We start from the raw sequence: 23656 nt of genomic DNA, 5'->3' as shown, positions 1-23656 counted from the left end.
TAAAAGTTAATTTATTTCAATAATTCAACTAGAATATGGTGTAAAAGTTAATTTATTTCAATAATTCAACTAGAATATGGTGTAAAAGTTAATTTATTTCAATAATTCAACTAGAATATGGTGTAAAAGTTAATTTATTTCAATAATTCAACTAGAATATGGTGTAAAAGTTAATTTATTTCAATAATTCAACTAGAATATGGTGTAAAAGTTAATTTATTTCAATAATTCAACTAGAATATGGTGTAAAAGTTAATTTATTTCAATAATTCAACTAGAATATGGTGTAAAAGTTAATTTATTTCAATAATTCAACTAGAATATGGTGTAAAATTTAATGAAAATACGGTACAAATCGTGTCCCGTATTAGTTCAATACGGGACGCAACATTTTTTTCTCAAATAAAGGACAATTCCGTATTTTTCGGGACGGGTGGCAACCCTATGTGCCCCCCCTCTGATCTGAGATGCAGCCCTGGTCATCATGTTCTAGACCCGGCCCTGTGCAGGTAAAGTGCATGAAGTACAAAAGGGCAAAAATCCCACATTAATAAAAATATATGACAAGTTAACCCATTAATATTCCTATACAGTTATGTATATAAAAAAGAAACTAGTTTAAACTATTATTTGAACTAAAACAGTCACTGAAACCCTGGCTGACTGAAGTCTCGCGAGAGAGCACGTGGTCGCGCGAGAAGCAGCGGGTCCAGGCTGAGAGCAACATTCTGGTTTAGCCACAACAACAACAACAACAACAACAACAACAACAACACCTCCAGGACTGAGATGCTGGTTCTGGACCGGACCGGACCGGGCTGACGTCACCAGGTCACGTGACCGCGGGGGTTCAGGTAAAGCACGTGTTCGAGGCTCCGACTGTTCGAGGCTCCGAGGCTAGTGCTGCTAACGCTAGCTGGTTCTGGTTCTGATCCCGCTGGCCCAGCTGGGTCTGCTGGACCAGGACCTGCTGGGTCTGCTGGACCAGGACCAGGACCAGGACCAGGACCAGAACCAGGACCAGAACCAGAACCACAGCCGGGACTTTAGAGCAGCAAAAATGAGCTGAAGTGAAGAGAGGAGGCTAATGCTAAAGCTAACGGTCCACGTCTGTAAACACATGAACACATGAATCTGATTCACGTTAAAGATTCATGTATTCATGTTAAAGATGCTGAGATTCATGTTAAAGATGCTGAGATTCATGTTAAAGATGCTGAGATTCATGTTAAAGATGCTGAGATTCATGTTAAAGATGCTGAGATTCATGTTAAAGATGCTGAGATTCATGTTAAAGATGCTGAAATTCATGTTAAAGATGCTGAGATTCATGTTAAAGATGCTGAGATTCATGTTAAAGATGCTGAGATTCATGTTAAAGATGCTGAGATTCATGTATTCATGTTAAAGATGCTGAAATTCATGTTAAAGATGCTGAAATTCATGTTAAAGATGCTGAAATTCATGTTAAAGATGCTGAAATTCATGTTAAAGATGCTGAAATTCATGTTAAAGATGCTGAGATTCATGTTAAAGATGCTGATATTCATGTTAAAGATGCAGAGATTCACGTTAAAGATGCTGAAATTCATGTTAAAGATGCTGAGATTCACTTAAACATTAATCTTTAACATGAATCTCAGCATCTTTAACATGAATCTCAGCATCTTTAACATGAATCTCAGCATCTTTAACATGAATCTCAGCATCTTTAACATGAATTTCAGCATCTTTAACATGAATACATGAATCTCAGCATCTTTAACATGAATCTCAGCATCTTTAACATGAATTTCAGCATCTTAAACATGAATCTCAGCATCTTTAACATGAATTTCAGCATCTTTAACATGAATTTCAGCATCTTTAACAGGAATTTCAGCATCTTTAACATGAATCTCAGCATCTTAAACATGAATCTCAGCATCTTTAACATGAATACATGAATCTCAGCATCTTTAACATGAATCTCAGCATCTTTAATATGAATTTCAGCATCTTTAACATGAATTTCCGCATCTTTAACAGGAATTTCAGCATCTTTAACAGGAATTTCAGCATCTTTAACAAGAATCTCAGCATCTTTAACATGAATCTCAGCATCTTAAACGTGAATTTCAGCATCTTTAACATGAATCTCAGCATCTTTAACATGAATCTCAGCATCTTTAACATGAATTTCAGCATCTTTAACATGAATCTCAGCATCTTTAACATGAATTTCAGCATCTTTAACATGAATTTCAGCATCTTTAACATGAATTTCAGCATCTTTAACATGAATTTCAGCATCTTTAACATGAATCTCAGCATCTTAAACATGAATCTCAGCATCTTTAACATGAATCTCAGCATCTTTAACATGAATCTCAGCATCTTTAACATGAATCTCAGCATCTTTAACATGAATCTCAGCATCTTTAACATGAATTTCAGCATCTTTAACATGAATTTCAGCATCTTTAACAGGACTTTCAGCATCTTTAACGTGAATCTCAGCATCTTTAACATGAATCTCAGCTGGTTTCAGCATCACCAGCGTCATGAGTGACACCTGTGGTTACTATTAGTTTGTAACCGTCAATATTTTCTTGTATTTTACCTGTTTTATATTCTAACGTCACACTTAAAAGTAACTCCACTTCTCTGTCACTCCAAACCAAAGACTCTGGTTCATCTTGGAAGTAACTGGAAGTTACTCGTGTCATTTGTTGATGTTTTTTTCCAGGATTCTGATTGGCTAGCATGACTTTATCTTCTCGTTACACTGCCCCCTGTAGGTTTGGCTGCTCATAGCACCGTAACAGATATTTATGCAGGTTCCTGGAAATGATGGGATTTTTATAAACGTACCGGGGGAAATATCCGTTTTTGTAAATACCCGGCTACGTGGAAACGTGGCCTCAGACATACGACTTGATTTTCAAGAATTAATATGAGAATCGATTAAAAATCGGGAAAATCGATTTTTTTTCAACACAGGACTAGTTTTCACCCCCCGTTACTTCTGCTGCTCACATTTAGTCAAGTTTTGGTAAACATGTTACTATTAGTAGTGCCACAGGGCACTCCTCTCCATAGCTATGCAGCAATGAGGCATCTATTGTTATCCTGCGTGTTTATTATAATTTTTTATCATTTTCCAGCCAGATTTCGGTTCGCTAGTTCGCTGCTACTCCTGCAGATTTCGGAGGACCGAGGCGCATCATATATCAAAACGTGCGGCTCAATCGGGAATAGTGTGCTATGACTTTTGGTGTTGAAATTTCCATTTTTCCCCAAAGTTATTCCCAAAAACCGGCCAAAAAAACCCATTCAAAGCGGATGGTAAAAAGTAAAAAAAAAAAGCCAAAATTCATCTTTTTTCTAAGTCACCTAACTTTCTCATACCTGCACGTAGAAATGTCCTTCAAACTTCAAAACGGAGGAAAACTTCTCTTCTGTCCAAACCCCAAACAGTTTTTTCCTAAGATGTACACTTTTCAAGATATGAGCACTCAAGCAATGACTGGAAATCACTTTTTTGTCAAATCTAGAGTGCGGGTGTCGGTTGGTAGAGTGCGAGAAACAGTAAAAAAATAACCTGAATTTTTATTTGTAACTCGAGCTCACGGCCAAACCGTAAAAAGGAGACAAATAATTTTCGGTCAGAATGTAGACATAGGTGTTGGGATTCATAAAATGTGACTTTGACAGGCGGGGTATGCACAAAATTTAAACGGGGGGGGGGGTGCTTAAGGCGTCAATACCTGCCTCAGTCTCCATTGGCTGTAATGTAATCAAAAGTTTTCAAAATAATCTCACTCTGTCTTCGCACTGAGCTTACTCACTCATTTTAAGGAATATCTGAATAAAATTAAGATTGTCAGAATCTGCCGGGTTCTGTGTCTCTCACGATGTTTTTGTTTTTCTGCTACGAGCTACGGTTTTATCACAAATCAGAGTTATTTGAGACCTTGTCAGAACCCAAAATCTGGGTTTTTCTCACAGCCAAACTGGAAGGTTCTGAAGCCGAGGTTCTTGTTGCCGTGGCAACCAGAGCTCAACTGCTGTATTATATACATATATCAAAGTCCTTCACCTTTATTGCTGAAAAATGTAGCAATGTACACAAATGGGCAGCAGCCCCCCGTGGCACTCTTGAAATTTCTGCAAGGAAATTTTCTAGTTGTTGTTATTATTATTATTATTATTATTATTTATTGTTATTTTTATTTTATTTTATTAAAAACATGTTGTCTGCATATATATTACATGGTTTTGGTAAGCTAAGCTAAGCCGTTTTCTGTTCTCTGTCTCCATGGTTGCAGGATGAGGCCACGCCCCCTCGGATGTTTGTCAGACGATGAAGATGAAACCGACCATGTGATTGACAGCCGTCTGACCTTTGACCTCACGCTAGCTGCTAGCCGCTAGCCGCTCCCTGGAAACCCTTCACTTCCTGCTGAAACAGAACAGCGTTTAACGTGTGAAGATAATGTAGCGGCTAGCCGCGTGTTGGAGCCCCGAACCTTGACCTCTGAACTTTGACCTCTGGCCGATGGGAACGCGGAAACCCCGAGACCAAATGTGCCGCGTTAGCCCCCGGCGTTTACCCCAGCTGTGCGTTTGAGGCGGTTCTGACACCAGGATGAACGGCTCCCTGCTAACGCCGCCCAGCCCGCGGGCGGCTAGCTCCTCCCCGCTACCGCCGTCGCCCTCCCCGTCCCCGTCGCCGCCGTCGCCCTCCCTGTTACCGCTGTCGCCGCGGCCGCCGCCGCTGCCGCCCCCGCAGGCGGCGCAGCAGCAACACCCGTCCTCGCTGTCGGAGACGCCCACGCCGTCGCCCTCGCCGTCGCTGAGCTGGACCGAGTTCTGCGAGCTGCATGCCCGCGTGGCCGCCGGCGACTTCGCGCGGCACTTCCGGGCGTTCCTGCTGGAGAACCCGCGCTACGGCGCCGACTCGGCCGCCGCCTTCTGCCGCCGCTTCACCGACCGCTTCGCGCGCCACTTCCAGAGCGAGCTGGAGGGGGCGCCGCTGCCGCCGGCGTCGTCGGCGCGGGACGACTTAGCGAGCTGGGCGCCGCCGTCCGACGCCACGTCCCTGGAGGAGGAGGCGGCGTCGCCCCTGTCGCCCGGCGGCAGTTGCGGTGGCGGTTGCGGCGGCGACACGCCGCGGGCCGCGCCCCGGCCGGCCCCCGCACGGCTAGTGCTGGACGGCCGCGGCGGCGAGGACTCGTACGCCCACGGACACGTCCTGCCCCCGTCCTCGTCCTCGTCCTGCTGCTCCTCGGTGGGCGGGAACAACGGCCGCCGCGGCGAGGATCGTAGCGGCGCCGCGGCGACGCCCGGCAACGGCAACGAGGCGCCGGTGGAGGAGGAGGAGGAGGAGGACGGCTGGCTCGGGGGGGAGCCGTCCTCCCTGGACCAGGACCAGGACCAGGACCCCGCCCACACCCCCCAGACCCCGCCCTCTTCTCTGACTCCGCCCCCTTCCAAAAGCAAGCTGAAGAAGCGCTTCTCGCTGCGCAGCGTGGGCCGCAGCGTGCGCGGCAGCGTCCGCGGCATCCTGCACTGGCGCAGCGCGTCCAGCGACGCGGCGGCGAACCCCAACCCGCTGCCCTCCAGCTACAGCTACACCATGGGGGTGCAGGACGCCGCTAACGCTAACGCCGCGGGGGCCAAGCGGGGCTCGGGCACGCAGCCGCCCACGCCCACCTCCTCCGCCATGCCGGTGTCCCTGTCCATGCCGCTGTCGCTGCCCCACTCCTCCTCGTCCTCGCTGCCGCCCTCGTCCTCCAGCAGCGCCACCTCGCTGTCGCTAGCGGAGGCGGCGCGGGACCGGCGGCGCAGCAACGGCGAGGGCGGCGAGAAGGACAAGTGGAGCCACCGGCTGGAGAAGCTGCGGCTGTCGCGCTCGCCGCCGCCGGTCTTCATGCCGGCCTCGTCCTCCCTGCTGCCCCCGCCCAGCGGCGGCGGCGGCGCCAGGAAGGGCCGGCTGGTGCGGGAGGGCGGCGTGACCGTCAGCGCCTCCAGCGACGAGCTAACCGGGAGCCACGGCGGCGGCTTCGCCGGCTTCTCCTTCTCTCTGCTGCACCACGGCGACAGCAGCCCCGCCGCGGCCCCGGGGGGGCCCCTGGCCGCCGGGGGGGGCACCCTGCCCTGGAGGGGCGGCCGCTGGCACAAGTGCCGCCTCGTGCTCCGAGAGAGGGACCGCGAGGGCGGAGAGCGGGGAGAGGAATATTACCTGGAGTTCTTCATCCCCCCCAAGGTGAGTCTTGAGAATTATTATTATTATTATTATTATTAGCATAATTTCTGTTAATATTACAATTATTGTTTTATTATTATATTGTTTATTTTTTTATTATTATTATTATTTATTTATTTTCAGGTGTGTTTTGGGTTCTTTCGGGTTTATTTTCGGGTTTTTTTCTGTTTTTTTCGGGTTTATTTTCGGGTGTGTTTCGGGTTTTTTCTGTTTTTTTTCGGATGTGTTTCGGGTTTTTTTCGGGTTTATTTATAACCATATATTTTATATGGTTAATACCAAGTTGGTAAAAACCTATGGCATATATAATCATTTTTAATGACCCGTCACATGACCCGTCACGTGACCCGTCACGTGACCCGTCACGTGACCCGTCACATGACCTCCTGCTTCTCCCCAGTCGTCAAAGCCCCGTCTGACGGTCCCCTGCTGCTCCATGGTGGAGGTGAGGAGCACTACGGCCCTGGAGGTTCCTGACAAGGAGAACACCTTCCTGCTGCAGGTGAGGACTAGAAATATATATATATATAATATATATAATATATATATACATATAAATATATATAATATATTTATATATATATATATATATATATATATATATGTATATATATACATATATATATATATATATATATATATATATATGTATATATATACATATATATATATATATATATATATATATATATATATATATATATATATATATATATGGGTCAATGACGTGACGCCTATATTTTCTGAAAAAACTATTTTTTTTTTCAATTCAAAAAAGGTTGAAATGGATATAAAAATACCAGATATATGACCTACCTGTCCCACATATGGACTCACTTGAATTTTACAAAAATACTAGTTATTTGGGATTTTATTGTTGTTTTGGTTGTTGTGGGAAGGTGGCTCAGTTGGTAGAGCGTTTGCCCATGAACCTGAAGGTCAGTGGTTCGAACCCTAGTTCCGCCTGTGTCCACCAAAGTGTCCTTGGGCAAGACACTGGGACTGTTTTCTTCATCCTGCTCCCGGTGCATTTCTGACCATTACCACCTGCAACGTGTGTGTTCCACTCCCGCTCCTCCCGCAAAACTTATGAATTCATGCCCGCACGGCGCACAATAATAAAGATGCATTGATTTAGTGTCTTCTCCCGTCCCGCAAGAGAAAGGTCCAGACAAATCTATCTGATCTAATGTTAACATGATCATTGTGGAGTTTGATGGATAATTGACAGTTTATAGACACCTGACTGAAAGTTAGATGATAATCCATCATTGTCATCACACAAGCTTTTTTTGCTTTTCGCTGCATCAATTATGATTGAGGTTTTAGCAACGAGAGTAGCTGTGAGTGGCTCAAATAATACTAATAAATGACATAAAATAAACAAGGTTAAGAATTAAACAAATTCATTTAATAAATGAATAACTTGGCCATTAAATTGCTGTGGAGGAAGAGAATCCTGCTGACCGACTGCGTCCCAAATCCCGCGTCTCTCATCCAAGATGCTCCACAGACACTAAACGCAGTTTCTCCAGATATCTGACTTAATTTAATTTAAAATACTTTTGGGTATTTTTTTTTTCTGATTCTGGTTCTGGTTCTGATTCTGGTCCTGGTTCTGGTTCTGATTCCGGTTCTGATCCTGGTTCTGATTCTGATCCTGGTTCTGATCCTGGTTCTGATTCTGATCCTGGTTCTGATCCTGGTTCTGATTCTGATCCTGGTTCTGGTTCTGATCCTGGTTCTGATCCTGGTTCTGGTTCTGGTCCAGGTGGATGGAGGGACCCAGTACGTGATCGAGACCCGGGACGCCGTCCAGATGAGAGCCTGGCTGAGCGACATCCGGAACGGCATCTGCCTCAGGTAACGATGACATCACAGACCCGTCATGATGACATCACAGACCCGTCCCGTGACCCGTGTAGTGGTTTCAGCTGGTTCTGCTGGTTCTAACCTTGTAACCTCCGTGTGTCCCAGTGAGCCGGAGGATCCTGAAGGCTGTGGACCGTTGGACCTCAGCGGGACCCCGGACATCGGAGACAGACTCTCACAAGGTGAGTCCAGACCTGGTCCTGGTCCTGGTCCTGGTTCCTGGTCCAGACCATTAGAGAAAAAAGTCAAAATGTCGAGAAAAAAGTTCCCTACAGACCACCAGGGTCCAGATCCAGACCTGGTCCTGGTCTCTCTAAACCAGGGTGTCCAACCCGCGGCCTCTTTTCCCGGTGTCATGCAGCTCTTTTCCTCTTGTCATGCAGCTCTTTTCCTGGTGTCATACAGCTCTTTTCCTGGTGTCATGCAGCTCTTTTCCTGGTGTCATACGGCTCTTTTCCTGGTGTCATACAGCTCTTTTCCTGGTGTCATGCGGCTCTTTTCCTGGTGTCATGCGGCTCTTTTCCTGGTGTCATACGGCTCTTTTCCTGGTGTCATGCAGCTCTTTTCCTGCTGTCATGCAGCTCTTTTCCTGGTGTCATACGGCTCTTTTCCTGGTGTCATGCAGCTCTTTTCCTGGTGTCATGCAGCTCTTTTCCTGGTGTCATACGGCTCTTTTCCTGGTGTCATGCAGCTTTTTTCCTGGTGTCATGCGGCTCTTTTCCCGGTGTCATATGGCTCTTTTCCTGGTGTCATGCAGCTTTTTTCCTGGTGTCATGCGGCTCTTTTCCTGGTGTCATGCAACTCTTTTCCTGGTGTCATGCAACTTTTTTCCTGGTGTCATGCAACTCTTTTCCTGGTGTCATGCAACTCTTTTCCTGGTGTCATGCAGCTCTTTTCCTGGTGTCATGCGGCTCTTTTCCTGGTGTCATGCAACTCTTTTCCTGGTGTCATGCAACTCTTTTCCTGGTGTCATGCAGCTCTTTTCCTGGTGTCATGCGGCTCTTTTCTCGGTGTTATGCAGCTCTTTTCCTGGTGTCATGCAGCTTTTTTCCTGGTGTCATGCAGCTCTTTTCCTGGTGTCATGCGGCTCTTTTCCTGGTGTCATACGGCTCTTTTCCTGGTGTCATGCAGCTCTTTTCCTGGTGTCATGCAGCTCTTTTCCTGGTGTCATGCAGCTCTTTTCCTTGAGTCATGCGGCTCTTTTCCTGGTGTGATGCAGCTCTTTTCCTGGTGACATGCGGCTCTTTTCCTTGAGTCATGCGGCTCTTTTCCTGGTGTCATGCAGCTCTTTTCCTGGTGACATGCGGCTCTTTTCCTGGTGTGATGCAGCTCTTTTCCCGGTGTCATGCGGCTCTTTTCCTGGTGTGATGCAGCTCTTTTCCTGGTGTCATGCGGCTCTTTTCCCGGTGTCATGCGGCTCTTTTCCTGGTGTGATGCAGCTCTTTTCCTGGTGTCATACAGCTCTTTTCCCGGTGTCATGCGGCTCTTTTCCTGGTGTCATGCAGCTCTTTTCCCGGTGTCATGCGGCTCTTTTCCTGGTGTCATGCAGCTCTTTTCCCGGTGTCATGCGGCTCTTTTCCTGGTGTCATGCAGCTCTTTTCCCGGTGTCATGCGGCTCTTTTCCTGGTGTCATGCAGCTCTTTTCCTGGTGACATGCGGCTCTTTTCCTGGTGTCATACAGCTCTTTTCCCGGTGTCATGCGGCTCTTTTCCTGGTGTCATACAGCTCTTTTCCCGGTGTCATGCGGCTCTTTTCCTGGTGTCATGCAGCTCTTTTCCCGGTGTCATGCGGCTCTTTTCCTGGTGTCATGCAGCTCTTTTCCCGGTGTCATGCAGCTCTTTTCCCGGTGTCATACAGCTCTTTTCCTGGTGTCATGCGGCTCTTTTCCTGGTGTCATGCGGCTCTTTTTTCGGTCCAGGTCCAGGTCCTGGTCCAGGTCCAGGTCCTGGTCCTGGTCCAGGTCCAGGTCCTGGTCCAGGTCCAGGTCCAGGTCCAGGTCCTGGTCCAGGTCCTGGTCCTGGACCAGGACCTGGTCCTGGTCCAGGTCCAGGTCCTGGTCCAGGTCCAGGTCCTGGTCCAGGACCAGGTCCAGGTCCAGGTCCTGGTCCAGGTCCTGGACCTGGTCCTGGTCCAGGTCCAGGTCCTGGTCCTGGTCCAGGTCCAGGTCCTGGTCCAGGTCCAGGTCCTGGTCCAGGACCAGGTCCAGGTCCAGGTCCTGGTCCAGGTCCTGGTCCAGGTCCAGGTCCTGGTCCAGGTCCAGGTCCTGGTCCAGGTCCTGGTCCAGGTCCAGGTCCTGGTCCTGGTCCAGGTCCAGGTCCTGGTCCAGGTCCAGGTCCTGGTCCTGGTCCAGGTCCAGGTCCTGGTCCAGGTCCAGGTCCTGGTCCAGGACCAGGTCCAGGTCCAGGTCCTGGTCCAGGTCCTGGTCCAGGACCAGGTCCAGGTCCTGGTCCTGGTCCAGGTCCTGGTCCAGGACCAGGTCCAGGACCTGGACCAGGTCCAGGTCCTGGTCCAGGTCCAGGTCCTGGTCCAGGACCAGGTCCAGGTCCAGGTCCTGGTCCAGGTCCTGGTCCAGGTCCTGGTCCAGGTCCAGGTCTCTCTAACCCCCCTCTCCCCCCCCAGTGTGTTATGGAGGGATCGACTCTCTCCCTCCAGAGCTGGTCCTGGTCCTGGTCCTGGTCCTGGTCCTGGACCAGGTCCAGGTCTCTAACCCTAACCCCCTCTCTTCCTCCAGTGTGTTATGGAGGGATCGACTCTCTCCCTCCGGAGCTGCCCCCCCGAGCTCCTCTGGACGAACCAGACGGCAGGATTCTGGGAGGGGGTGGAGCCAGTCTGGGCACGCCGTTCGCTGAGACTCCCGACGCCACGGGTGAGAATTCATCCATCCATTCATCCATCCATTCATTCATTCATCCATCCATTCATCCATCCATTCATTCATTCATCCATCCATCCACCCGGTCATAGCTTTGTGATTTAAAATAAACAACAACAGAAACCTGAGAACTGAGTACTGATGAGACATTGTGACACCGTGGCTGACCTGAAACTCCAGCTTCCTCCTCCTGCAGGGGCCACACCTTGGAACTGGTTTCAACAAACACTTGAACCACGGGAATGCCATATGATGAGGTTCCTGACTGACTGATATGTTAATACCAACTCCATATGATGAAGTTCCTGACTGACTGATATGTTAATACCACCACATTTGGCCACAGACTTGAACCACGAGAAAACCCTATGGGGTAATTTACAACTTAGTGACAGTCATGACAAATGCCCCGTAACGCCATTTGGCCACAGACACATCTGACTGTAAATACCCTTTAATTGCTTTTTGTCTCTCAGTTGGCTTGTTTATTCCTGACTTTTGTACTTTGAACTTACTGTATAAAAGTCATGATTCCAACCACTCTGGGTCAGCACACCAACCCAGACACGCTCTGTAGGTCTGCTCACCGCCGGCTACTGAATACAACTCACCCCCGACCAATCGGTGGCCTGTAGTGTGATGACATCACAGCCCGACTCAGCCGATCACCCTGGATTTACACCGATAGCGTCATAGGCGTCCGCCTGCCATTCATGTCTATGTCCACTGCAGGCGTCGACAGTGCAGCAGCTCTCAGTGTGAATCCACCAAGCAGCGCGATGCGTCAGGAGATTTTTGACACTTTCAGTGTGAATGCAGGGTTAGAGTCGTGACCCGTCTCTCTCTCTGACCCGTCTCTCTCTCTGACCCGTCTCTCTCTCTGACCCGTCTCTCTGACCCGTCTCTCTCTCTGACCCGGGTGTCTGACCCGTCTCTCTCTCTCCCCAGGCTCGTTCCTGTTCTCGGACCCGGCCCCCTCTCTCTGACCCGTCTCTCTCTCTGACCCGTCTCTCTCTCCCCAGGCTCGTTCCTGTTCTCTGACCCGTCTCTCTCTCTCTGACCCGTCTCTCTCTCTGACCCGTCTCTCTCTCCCCAGGCTCGTTCCTGTTCTCGGACCCGGCCCCCTCGGAGCAGGACCAGCACCCCCTCAGCGAGTGCCAGTGGTTCCACGGGACTCTGTCCCGGCTGAAGGCGGCCCAGCTGGTGCTGGCCGGCGGCCCGGCCAGTCACGGCGTCTTCCTGGTGCGGCAGAGCGAGACCCGGCGGGGAGAGTACGTGCTCACCTTCAACTTCCAGGGCAAGGCCAAGGTGAGTCCCGGTCCTGGTCCCGGTCCCGGTTCCCCCCGTTCTTTATTTAACTTTGTTTTTATATGTGTTTTTAAAATATATTTTAAATTTTTTTTTAAAGTCGAAATGTCAAGAAAAAAGGCGAAATTTCGACTTTATTCAAGAAATTGTATTTCAACATTAATCTCGGGTTTCTGCCGTTATGAGTTTTTTTTTTTTTTGTTTTCTTTTCTTTTTTCTATATTGTTGAGACTGATATATTAATTTATAAATGGGTATATTTATATCAGTGTATATAGGTGTGAGGATGTATTATTATTGATATTTATATATTGATCTTTTGTTTTTTGCATAGAAATTAAATTAATTTTGATCAATATTAAATATAGTTTAGGGCAGGGCTATTCAATTGGCGGCCCGCGGGCCACATGCGGCCCGCCAGGAGCTTTTATGTGGCCCCTGGTCATATTTCAAAAAAGGGGTTGTTTGTTGAAAAAAAAAAAAAAAGAATTTATTTCAGATTTTTTGCCAGTGTTGCACAGTGTTAATGTTTGTCACATTATTATTAACCTCCGTTTATAGAGGACTTGTTTACATCATTAGGCTTCTAGGATTGGCCTGACATTTTTTTCATTTGAATAAGTGAGGACTTTGCATTTCAGATGAATTTCTAAGCCTCCTATAATTTCATGTGATGGTTTTGTTTTAATGATATAATGCACAGATGTGTCATAAATAAAGGAGCTTACAGTTAATATTTTGGTTGCTTATTTATAACATCAAACTGGCTACTATGGACTGAAATGCTTAATATAATATTCAAATAAGGAAATCTTGTTGGAAAGTGGTGCTTTGTCATTATGGCGTGTTTTATTAAAAGTAGGTCAATATCAACGTCATTAAGTTTGCACAATGCATGGTTTCAAAATGAACTTGCATTTAAAATAATATTTCTTTATTTGAAAATTATATTTAACATTCACAATGACTAAATCTGGAGACAATTAATACATAATTATTATGTAAACTAGATATATTCAAATGTATAATACAAATGTATTATATATAGTCTTCGTCTTTGAGTGCAAAATACCTTTTGAAAACCCCCAAATTTTCAAATTGTGCGGCTTCTCCATACAGTCCTTTTGCAGATGTGGCCCCGGCCTGATCTAGTTGAATACCCCTGGTTTAGGGGGTAGGATTTAATACGTTTTAATTCTTCCTACTACTTTTCGAACATGTCAATTATGGTGGATGCATGTTTTTTTTATTTATACTTGTTTATGTCTTGTTTTCTTATTGACATTTATTTATTATTGATGATTATTGTTTTGTATTCACTACTGTTTCATGTTCGAAATGAAATGTAATTTAATTTCAATCTAATGCAGCACCTGCGTCTGTCCCTGAACGAGGACGGCCAGTGCTGGTTCTGACCCGGTTCTAACCCGGTTCTAACCCGGTTGTAACCGGTTCTGTCCCCCCAGCACCTGCGTCTGTCCCTGAACGAGGACGGCCAGTGCCGGGTGCAGCATCTCTGGTTCCAGTCCATCTTCGACATGTTGGAACATTTCCGGGTTCATCCCATCCCCCTGGAGTCGGGCGGAGCCTCCGACGTCACGTTAATCAGCTTCGTGGGAGCCACCGCCGTCCGCCAGCCAGGTACGCTCCGTCGCCGCGGTAACCAGGTAACACTCGCCCGGCACCCCGCCGCCGTCTTTACACGGAGGTTCGGACCGGCACCGGCATTGGTCCGGAGCTGAGGAACCCGGACGACCCCCTGAAGCTGGGATCAGTTCACAGATCTGGACATTTAATCCACGTTTATTTTGATCACCTCCATTAATCACGTTTACTTCCACCTGTCAACACATTTACCTGCATCAGCTGCACGTCCAGACTCAGGGAGGAAACACAAGTTCTGCTGCTGTCGGTTCTTCTGTCGGCCATTCTGGACTGATCAGAAACAAGTCTGACCTTAATCTGATCAGAAACAAGTCTGCACTTAATCTGATCAGAAACAAGTCTGCACTTAATCTGATCAGAAACAAGTCTGACCTTAATCAGCAACGTCTACAGTTGGACAGGAATCAGCAGAACTTTTATAGTTTACTTCTATAGTTTAACAGTAGCCTGTAGTTATCAGCAGAACTTGTAGACAGTAATCAGAACTTGTAGACAGTAATCAGAACTTGTAGAGACAGTAATCAGAACTTGTAGAGACAGTAATCAGAACTTGTAGACAGTAATCAGAACTTGTAGACAGTAATCAGAACTTGTAGACAGTAATCAGAACTTGTAGACAGTAATCAGAACTTGTAGACAGTAATCAGAACTTGTAGACAGTAATCAGAACTTGTAGACAGTAATCAGAACTTGTAGACAGTAATCAGAACTTGTAGACAGTAATCAGAACTTGTAGACAGTAATCAGAACTTGTAGAGACAGTAATCAGAACTTGTAGAGACAGTAATCAGAACTTGTAGAGACAGTAATCAGAACTTGTAGACAGTAATCAGAACTTGTAGAGACAGTAATCAGAACTTGTAGACAGTAATCAGAACTTGTAGAGACAGTAATCAGAACTTGTAGACAGTAATCAGAACTTGTAGAGATAGTAATCAGAACTTGTAGACAGTAATCAGAACTTGTAGAGACAGTAATCAGAACTTGTAGACAGTAATCAGAACTTGTAGAGACAGTAATCAGAACTTGTAGACAGTAATCAGAACTTGTAGACAGTAATCAGAGCTTGTGTAGACAGTAATCAGAGCTTGTGTAGACAGTAATCAGAACTTGTAGACAGTAATCAGAACTTGTAGACAGTAATCAGAACTTGTAATCAGAACTTGTAGACAGTAATCAGAACTTGTAGAGACAGTAATCAGAACTTGTAGACAGTAATCAGAACTTGTAGACAGTAATCAGAACTTGTAGACAGTAATCAGAACTTGTAGACAGTAATCAGAACTTGTAGAGACAGTAATCAGAACTTGTAGAGACAGTAATCAGAACTTGTAGACAGTAATCAGAACTTGTAGACAGTAATCAGAACTTGTAGAGACAGTAATCAGAACTTGTAGACAGTAATCAGAACTTGTAGAGACAGTAATCAGAACTTGTAGACAGTAATCAGAACTTGTAGACAGTAATCAGAACTTGTAGAGACAGTAATCAGAACTTGTAGACAGTAATCAGAACTTGTAGAGACAGTAATCAGAACTTGTAGACAGTAATCAGAACTTGTAGACAGTAATCAGAACTTGTATACAGTAATCAGAACTTGTAGACAGTAATCAGAACTTGTAGACAGTAATCAGAACTTGTAGACAGTAATCAGAACTTGTAGACAGTAATCAGAACTTGTAGACAGTAATCAGAACTTGTAGAGATAGTAATCAGAACTTGTAGACAGTAATCAGAACTTGTAGAGACAGTAATCAGAACTTGTAGACAGTAATCAGAACTTGTAATCAGAACTTGTAGACAGTAATCAGAACTTGTAGACAGTAATCAGAACTTGTAGAGACAGTAATCAGAACTTGTAGACAGTAATCAGAACTTGTAGAGACAGTAATCAGAACTTGTAGACAGTAATCAGAACTTGTAGAGACAGTAATCAGAACTTGTAGACAGTAATCAGAACTTGTAGACGGTAATCAGAACTTGTAGACAGTAATCAGAACTTGTAGAGACAGTAATCAGAACTTGTAGAGACTAATCAGAACTTGTAGAGACAGTAATCAGAACTTGTAGAGACAGTAATCAGAACTTGTAGACAGTAATCAGAACTTGTAGACAGTAATCAGAACTTGTAGAGACAGTAATCAGAACTTGTAGAGACAGTAATCAGAACTTGTAGAGACAGTAATCAGAACTTGTAGACAGTAATCAGAACTTGTAGAGACAGTAATCAGAACTTGTAGAGACAGTAATCAGAACTTGTAGACAGTAATCAGAACTTGTAGAGACAGTAATCAGAACTTGTAGACAGTAATCAGAACTTGTAGACAGTAATCAGAACTTGTAGACAGTAATCAGAACTTGTAGACAGTAATCAGAACTTGTAGACAGTAATCAGAACTTGTAGACAGTAATCAGAACTTGTAGACAGTAATCAGAACTTGTAGACAGTAATCAGAACTTGTAGAGACAGTAATCAGAACTTGTAGAGACAGTAATCAGAACTTGTAGACAGTAATCAGAACTTGTAGAGACAGTAATCAGAACTTGTAGAGACAGTAATCAGAACTTGTAGAGACAGTAATCAGAACTTGTAGACAGTAATCAGAACTTGTAGAGACATTAATCAGAACTTGTAGACAGTAATCAGAACTTGTAGACAGTAATCAGAACTTGTAGACAGTAATCAGAACTTGTAGAGACAGTAATCAGAACTTGTAGACAGTAATCAGAACTTGTAGAGACAGTAATCAGAACTTGTAGAGACAGTAATCAGAACTTGTAGACAGTAATCAGAACTTGTAGACAGTAATCAGAACTTGTAGACAGTAATCAGAACTTGTAGACAGTAATCAGAACTTGTAGACAGTAATCAGAACTTGTAGACAGTAATCAGAACTTGTAGACAGTAATCAGAACTTGTAGACAGTAATCAGAACTTGTAGACAGTAATCAGAACTTGTAGAGACAGTAATCAGAACTTGTAGAGACAGTAATCAGAACTTGTAGACAGTAATCAGAACTTGTAGACAGTAATCAGAACTTGTAGAGACAGTAATCAGAACTTGTAGACAGTAATCAGAACTTGTAGAGACAGTAATCAGAACTTGTAGACAGTAATCAGAACTTGTAGACAGTAATCAGAACTTGTATACAGTAATCAGAACTTGTAGACAGTAATCAGAACTTGTAGACAGTAATCAGAACTTGTAGAGACAGTAATCAGAACTTGTAGAGACAGTAATCAGAACTTGTAGACAGTAATCAGAACTTGTAGACAGTAATCAGAACTTGTAGACAGTAATCAGAACTTGTAGACAGTAATCAGAACTTGTAGACAGTAATCAGAACTTGTAGAGATAGTAATCAGAACTTGTAGACAGTAATCAGAACTTGTAGAGACAGTAATCAGAACTTGTAGACAGTAATCAGAACTTGTAATCAGAACTTGTAGACAGTAATCAGAACTTGTAGACAGTAATCAGAACTTGTAGAGACAGTAATCAGAACTTGTAGACAGTAATCAGAACTTGTAGAGACAGTAATCAGAACTTGTAGACAGTAATCAGAACTTGTAGAGACAGTAATCAGAACTTGTAGACAGTAATCAGAACTTGTAGACGGTAATCAGAACTTGTAGACAGTAATCAGAACTTGTAGAGACAGTAATCAGAACTTGTAGAGACTAATCAGAACTTGTAGAGACAGTAATCAGAACTTGTAGAGACAGTAATCAGAACTTGTAGACAGTAATCAGAACTTGTAGACAGTAATCAGAACTTGTAGAGACAGTAATCAGAACTTGTAGAGACAGTAATCAGAACTTGTAGAGACAGTAATCAGAACTTGTAGACAGTAATCAGAACTTGTAGAGACAGTAATCAGAACTTGTAGAGACAGTAATCAGAACTTGTAGACAGTAATCAGAACTTGTAGAGACAGTAATCAGAACTTGTAGACAGTAATCAGAACTTGTAGACAGTAATCAGAACTTGTAGACAGTAATCAGAACTTGTAGACAGTAATCAGAACTTGTAGACAGTAATCAGAACTTGTAGACAGTAATCAGAACTTGTAGACAGTAATCAGAACTTGTAGACAGTAATCAGAACTTGTAGAGACAGTAATCAGAACTTGTAGAGACAGTAATCAGAACTTGTAGACAGTAATCAGAACTTGTAGAGACAGTAATCAGAACTTGTAGAGACAGTAATCAGAACTTGTAGAGACAGTAATCAGAACTTGTAGACAGTAATCAGAACTTGTAGAGACATTAATCAGAACTTGTAGACAGTAATCAGAACTTGTAGACAGTAATCAGAACTTGTAGACAGTAATCAGAACTTGTAGAGACAGTAATCAGAACTTGTAGACAGTAATCAGAACTTGTAGAGACAGTAATCAGAACTTGTAGAGACAGTAATCAGAACTTGTAGACAGTAATCAGAACTTGTAGACAGTAATCAGAACTTGTAGACAGTAATCAGAACTTGTAGACAGTAATCAGAACTTGTAGACAGTAATCAGAACTTGTAGAGACAGTAATCAGAACTTGTAGACAGTAATCAGAACTTGTAGAGACAGTAATCAGAACTTGTAGACAGTAATCAGAACTTGTAGACAGTAATCAGAACTTGTAGACAGTAATCAGAACTTGTAGAGACAGTAATCAGAACTTGTAGACAGTAATCAGAACTTGTAGACAGTAATCAGAACTTGTAGACAGTAATCAGAACTTGTAGACAGTAATCAGAACTTGTAGACAGTAATCAGAACTTGTAGACAGTAATCAGAACTTGTAGAGACAGTAATCAGAACTTGTAGACAGTAATCAGAACTTGTAGAGACAGTAATCAGAACTTGTAGACAGTAATCAGAACTTGTAGAGACAGTAATCAGAACTTGTAGAGACAGTAATCAGAACTTGTAGAGACAGTAATCAGAACTTGTAGAGACAGTAATCAGAACTTGTAGAGACAGTAATCAGAACTTGTAGAGACAGTAATCAGAACTTGTAGACAGTAATCAGAACTTGTAGACAGTAATCAGAACTTGTAGACAGTAATCAGAACTTGTAGAGACAGTAATCAGAACTTGTAGACAGTAATCAGAACTTGTAGACAGTAATCAGAACTTGTAGACAGTAATCAGAACTTGTAGACAGTAATCAGAACTTGTAGACAATAATCAGAACTTGTAGACAGTAATCAGAACTTGTAGACAGTAATCAGAACTTGTAGACAGTAATCAGAACTTGTAGACAGTAATCAGAACTTGTAGACAGTAATCAGAACTTGTAGACAGTAATCAGAACTTGTAGACAGTAATCAGAACTTGTAGACAGTAATCAGAACTTGTAGACAGTAATCAGAACTTGTAGACAGTAATCAGAACTTGTAGAGACACTAATCAGAACTTGTAGACAGTAATCAGAACTTGTAGAGACAGTAATCAGAACTTGTAGACAGTAATCAGAACTTGTAGAGACAGTAATCAGAACTTGTAGAGACAGTAATCAGAACTTGTAGACACTAATCAGAACTTGTAGACAGTAATCAGAACTTGTAGAGACAGTAATCAGAACTTGTAGAGACAGTAATCAGAACTTGTAGAGACAGTAATCAGAACTTGTAGAGACGGTAATCAGAACTTGTAGAGACAGTAATCAGAACTTGTAGAGACGGTAATCAGAACTTGTAGAGACGGTAATCAGAACTTGTAGACAGTAATCAGAACTTGTAGAGACAGTAATCAGAACTTGTAGAGACAGTAATCAGAACTTGTAGACAGTAATCAGAACTTGTAGACAGTAATCAGAACTTGTAGACAGTAATCAGAACTTGTAGACAGTAATCAGAACTTGTAGACAGTAATCAGAACTTGTAGACAGTAATCAGAACTTGTAGAGACAGTAATCAGAACTTGTAGACAGTAATCAGAACTTGTAGAGACAGTAATCAGAACTTGTAGACAGTAATCAGAACTTGTAGACAGTAATCAGAACTTGTAGACAGTAATCAGAACTTGTGGAACCTGCCGCTCTGACCTCTGACCTCTGACCTCTGTGTTGTCGTGTCCGTTGGCTCCTCCCACAGGCCGAGACAGGGCGGGCAGCCGGCCCACGGTCTGTGATGTCATCACCACGCGCCATCCCGACTCTCCATCCACCCCCATCTCTGACTGTGTGTAAGTGAGACCGGGCCGGACCCGACCCGAGTGTTTATGACCCGACCCGAGTGTTTATGTGCTGACCCGGACCGAGTGTGTAAGTCCGGACTCCAGTGTGTGTGTGTGTGTGTGTGTGTGTGTGTGTGTGTGTGTGTGTGTGTGTGTGGCGCCAGTGAGCGGGCGAGAGACGGCCTCTCTCTCCTGGGCTTCAGGAACCAATCAGAGACGAGGCTCCGGTCATGTGACGCTTTATTCAAAAAGAGAATGAATGATTCCATCTATTCATTATGTATATAATGTATATTCAGTAACTATATCTCTATTCATTATCTTAACCTGCTTATTCCAGCTCTATTTGGGCTATTAATATTATTACTACCATTATTATTACTATTATTACTAGTATTAATATTATTATTAATATTATCACTATTATTATTACTAGTATTATATTATTAGTATTGTTACTAGTATTAATATTATTAATATTATTACTACCATTATTATTACTATTATTACTAGTATTAATATTATTATTAATATTATCACTATTATTATTACTAGTATTATATTATTAGTATTGTTACTAGTATTAATATTATTAATATTATTACTACCATTATTATTACTATTATTACTAGTATTAATATTATTATTAATATTATCACTATTATTATTACTAGTATTCATAATTAATATTATTACTAGTATTCATATTATTAATATTATTACTAGTATTCATATTATTATGAATATTATCACTATTATTATTACTAGTATTTCTATTATTATTACTAGTATTACTATTATTACTATTCTGTATTATTATCACTATTACTATTACTACTATTATTACTAGTATTATTATTGCTATTATTAATAGTATTACTATTATTAGTAGTATTATTATGAGTTTTACTATTATTACTATTATTATTAAAATCATTTCTATTATTAAAAGTATTAGTATTATTACTATTATTATTAGTATTATTACTAGTATTACTAATATTAATAGTATTACTAATACGGTACCGGTACCGACGCAGCGACGGTCTGAGTGTGTGTTTGTGTCGGTTCTGACCCGCTGATCCACGACTCCTGGGACTCCATGACATCGACCCGGTTCATGTAACCAGCTTGTGTTTGTCTCCATCCTCCCTCCTCCACGCCGCCTTTATTTCCTCATCAGCAGAATTTATACGGTTTACTTTGATAGTTTTACACTAATCAGCAGAATTTATATAGTTTACTCATATAGTTTTACAGTAATCAGCAGAATGTATGTAGTTTGATATGGAGGATTTTTTGTTCCAAAATTAAATAAATAAATACATCATTAATTAATTAAATTGGGAATGAAATATACCATTAATTAATTAAATGTGTCATTAATTAATTAAAATTTGAATGAAATATGTCATTAATTAATGACATATTTCATTGCAATGAAATATGTCATTGCAATGAAATGACAACAAAAACTTCAAACTTCAAAACGGAGGAAAACTTCTTCTCTCTCCAAAGCTCAAACAGTTTTTTCCAAAAATGTACACTTTTCAAAATATGAGCGCTCAAGCGAGGACTGGAAATCACTTTTTTGTCAAATCTAGAATGAAGTTCTAATTGTTTAGAGTTCTGTTAGCGGTGCCGTTAGCAGTCCCGTTAGCGGTCCCATTAGTGGTCCCGTTAGCGGTTCTGTTAGCGGTTCTGTTAGCGGTCCCATTAGCGGTTCTGTTAGCGGTTCTATTAGCGGTCCCGTTAGCGGTCCCGTTAGCTGTTCTGTTAGCCTATTACCTATTTTCTGTAATAACTTTTGAATGGTTTGACATAGAGAGTCATGGGTGGTGTCATTGGACTCGGTATTGAGTCCTTCACCTTTATTGCTTGTAAAATGTACACAAATGTGCAGCAGCCCGACGTGGCACTCTCGAAATTTCTGCGAGGAAATTGTCTAGTTAGTGCCACGGCCCCCGGCCAGAGGCACGACTCCTCCAAAGCAAGGAGGAGTAGGCCTCTGGCCGGAGGCTAGAGTGAAGTTCTAATTGTTTAGAGTTCTGTTAGCGGTCCCGTTAGCGGTCCCTTTAGTGGTCCTGTTAGCGGTTCAGTTAGCGATCCCGTTAGCGGAGGAGGAAGTTTGACAGTAATCAGTAGAACTTTTATCTTTACTTCTCTAGTTTGACAGTATTTTCCTCCTGCTGCTCTTTATTCTCTCTCTCTCTCTCTCTCTCACCCCCTCTCTCTCTCTCTCTCTCTCTCTCTCTCTCTCTCTCTCACCCCCTCTCCTCTCTCTCCCCGCCCCTGCAGACTTGACCAGCAGACCCCGTAGCCCCCCCCAGGCCCCGCCCCCCCCGCTGCCGCCGGGCCGGCCCCCGCCCCCGACTCCGCCCCCTCCGGAGAGGGGGAGCGACCCGGAGCCGGGCGGAGGTGAAGAAGGAGGAGACGGAGGTGGAGAAGACGGAGGGGAAGGAGGGGAAGATGGAGGAGGAGGAGGAGGAGGAGGAGCAGCGGTGCCTGCAGGGACGACCGGAGCAGCGGCCGGAGGAGGAAGTGGAGCAGGAAGTGGAGCAGGAAGTGGAGGAGGAAGTGGAGGAGCGGCGGAGGACTGGGAAGAGAGGGATGCTCCCCTCCGTCAGCTGGAGGTGGAAGAGGGGGATGGAGCGAGAGCTAGAGCCGTCGACAACCAGTACTCCTTCTTCTGACGGAGGGATGAGGGAGGGAGGAGAGGAGGACGGAGGGAGAAAGAGAGGAGTGTGTTTGCACCCGGCTGGATGAGGCGGTGTCCATTTTAGCTTCATAAAACAGTGTTTTATTCTGTTAGCGAGGAGCTACGCTACTAGTACGGAGCTACGCTACTAGTACGGAGCTACGCTACTAGTACGGAGCTACGCTACTAGTACGGAGCTACGCTACTAGTACGGAGCTACGCTACTAGTAGCATAGCTAGTACGGAGCTACGCTACTAGAGGGGGAGGAGCTACGCTACTAGTAGCATAGCTAGTACGGAGCTACGCTACTAGTAGCGTAGCTCCGTACTAGTATGGAGCTACGCTACTAGAGGGGGAGGAGCTACGCTACTAGTACGGAGCTACGTTACTAGTACGGAGCTATGCTACTAGTACGGAGCTACGCTACTAGTACGGAGCTACGCTACTAGTACAGAGCTACGCTACTAGTACAGAGCTACGCTACTAGTACGGAGCTACGCTACTAGAGGGGGAGGAGCTACGATACTAGCGCTAAATGGGGCGGAGCTACATCAGCAGCTTCTCGACACCAACCAGCCCCTCGTTTCCTCCTCCGGACTCACCAGCCTCGATTTCACCGCCGCCCGAGACTCCGGTGGGCCCTCGGGGGCCCAAACGTCTGGCCGGGGCCCAAACGTCCGGCCGGGGCCCAAACACACGCCGTAGACATTTCTAGCGCAGCTAGCAGACCCCAAACATCCGTCTCTCAAAATCATTAATTTAGAGATAAATTAAAGACTGGAAGTGATTTAAATGTAGTTTTAACATTTCAAGTTT

General features: G+C 44.1%; 1 protein-coding gene across 2 annotated transcripts in view; it reads left to right on the top strand.

Annotated features, from left to right (window-relative positions):
• The first annotated feature begins 695 nt into the window (after window positions 1-695).
• The window catches only part of sh2b1 (SH2B adaptor protein 1), a 24520-nt gene continuing 1559 nt past the window's right edge, over window positions 696-23656 (top strand). Inside the window, exons 1-10 of one of the 2 annotated variants that reach the window (XM_061711765.1) lie at window positions 696-854; window positions 4311-6250; window positions 6651-6752; window positions 8022-8113; window positions 8228-8304; window positions 10854-10988; window positions 12091-12302; window positions 13769-13943; window positions 20060-20150; window positions 22440-22605. In XM_061711765.1, the coding sequence (XP_061567749.1) occupies window positions 4631-6250; window positions 6651-6752; window positions 8022-8113; window positions 8228-8304; window positions 10854-10988; window positions 12091-12302; window positions 13769-13943; window positions 20060-20150; window positions 22440-22461 (2526 nt within the window). In that variant the 5' untranslated portion in view covers window positions 696-854; window positions 4311-4630 and the 3' untranslated portion in view covers window positions 22462-22605. Of the gene's footprint in view, window positions 855-4310; window positions 6251-6650; window positions 6753-8021; window positions 8114-8227; window positions 8305-10853; window positions 10989-12090; window positions 12303-13768; window positions 13944-20059; window positions 20151-22439 lie in introns of both variants that reach the window. The other variant, XM_061711764.1, reaches the window with a different exon arrangement.

This window comes from Cololabis saira, chromosome 21 (assembly GCF_033807715.1).
Source record: "Cololabis saira isolate AMF1-May2022 chromosome 21, fColSai1.1, whole genome shotgun sequence".
Taxonomy (NCBI): Eukaryota; Metazoa; Chordata; class Actinopteri; order Beloniformes; family Belonidae; genus Cololabis; species Cololabis saira.
This window is presented reverse-complemented; position numbering and strand designations above follow the sequence as displayed.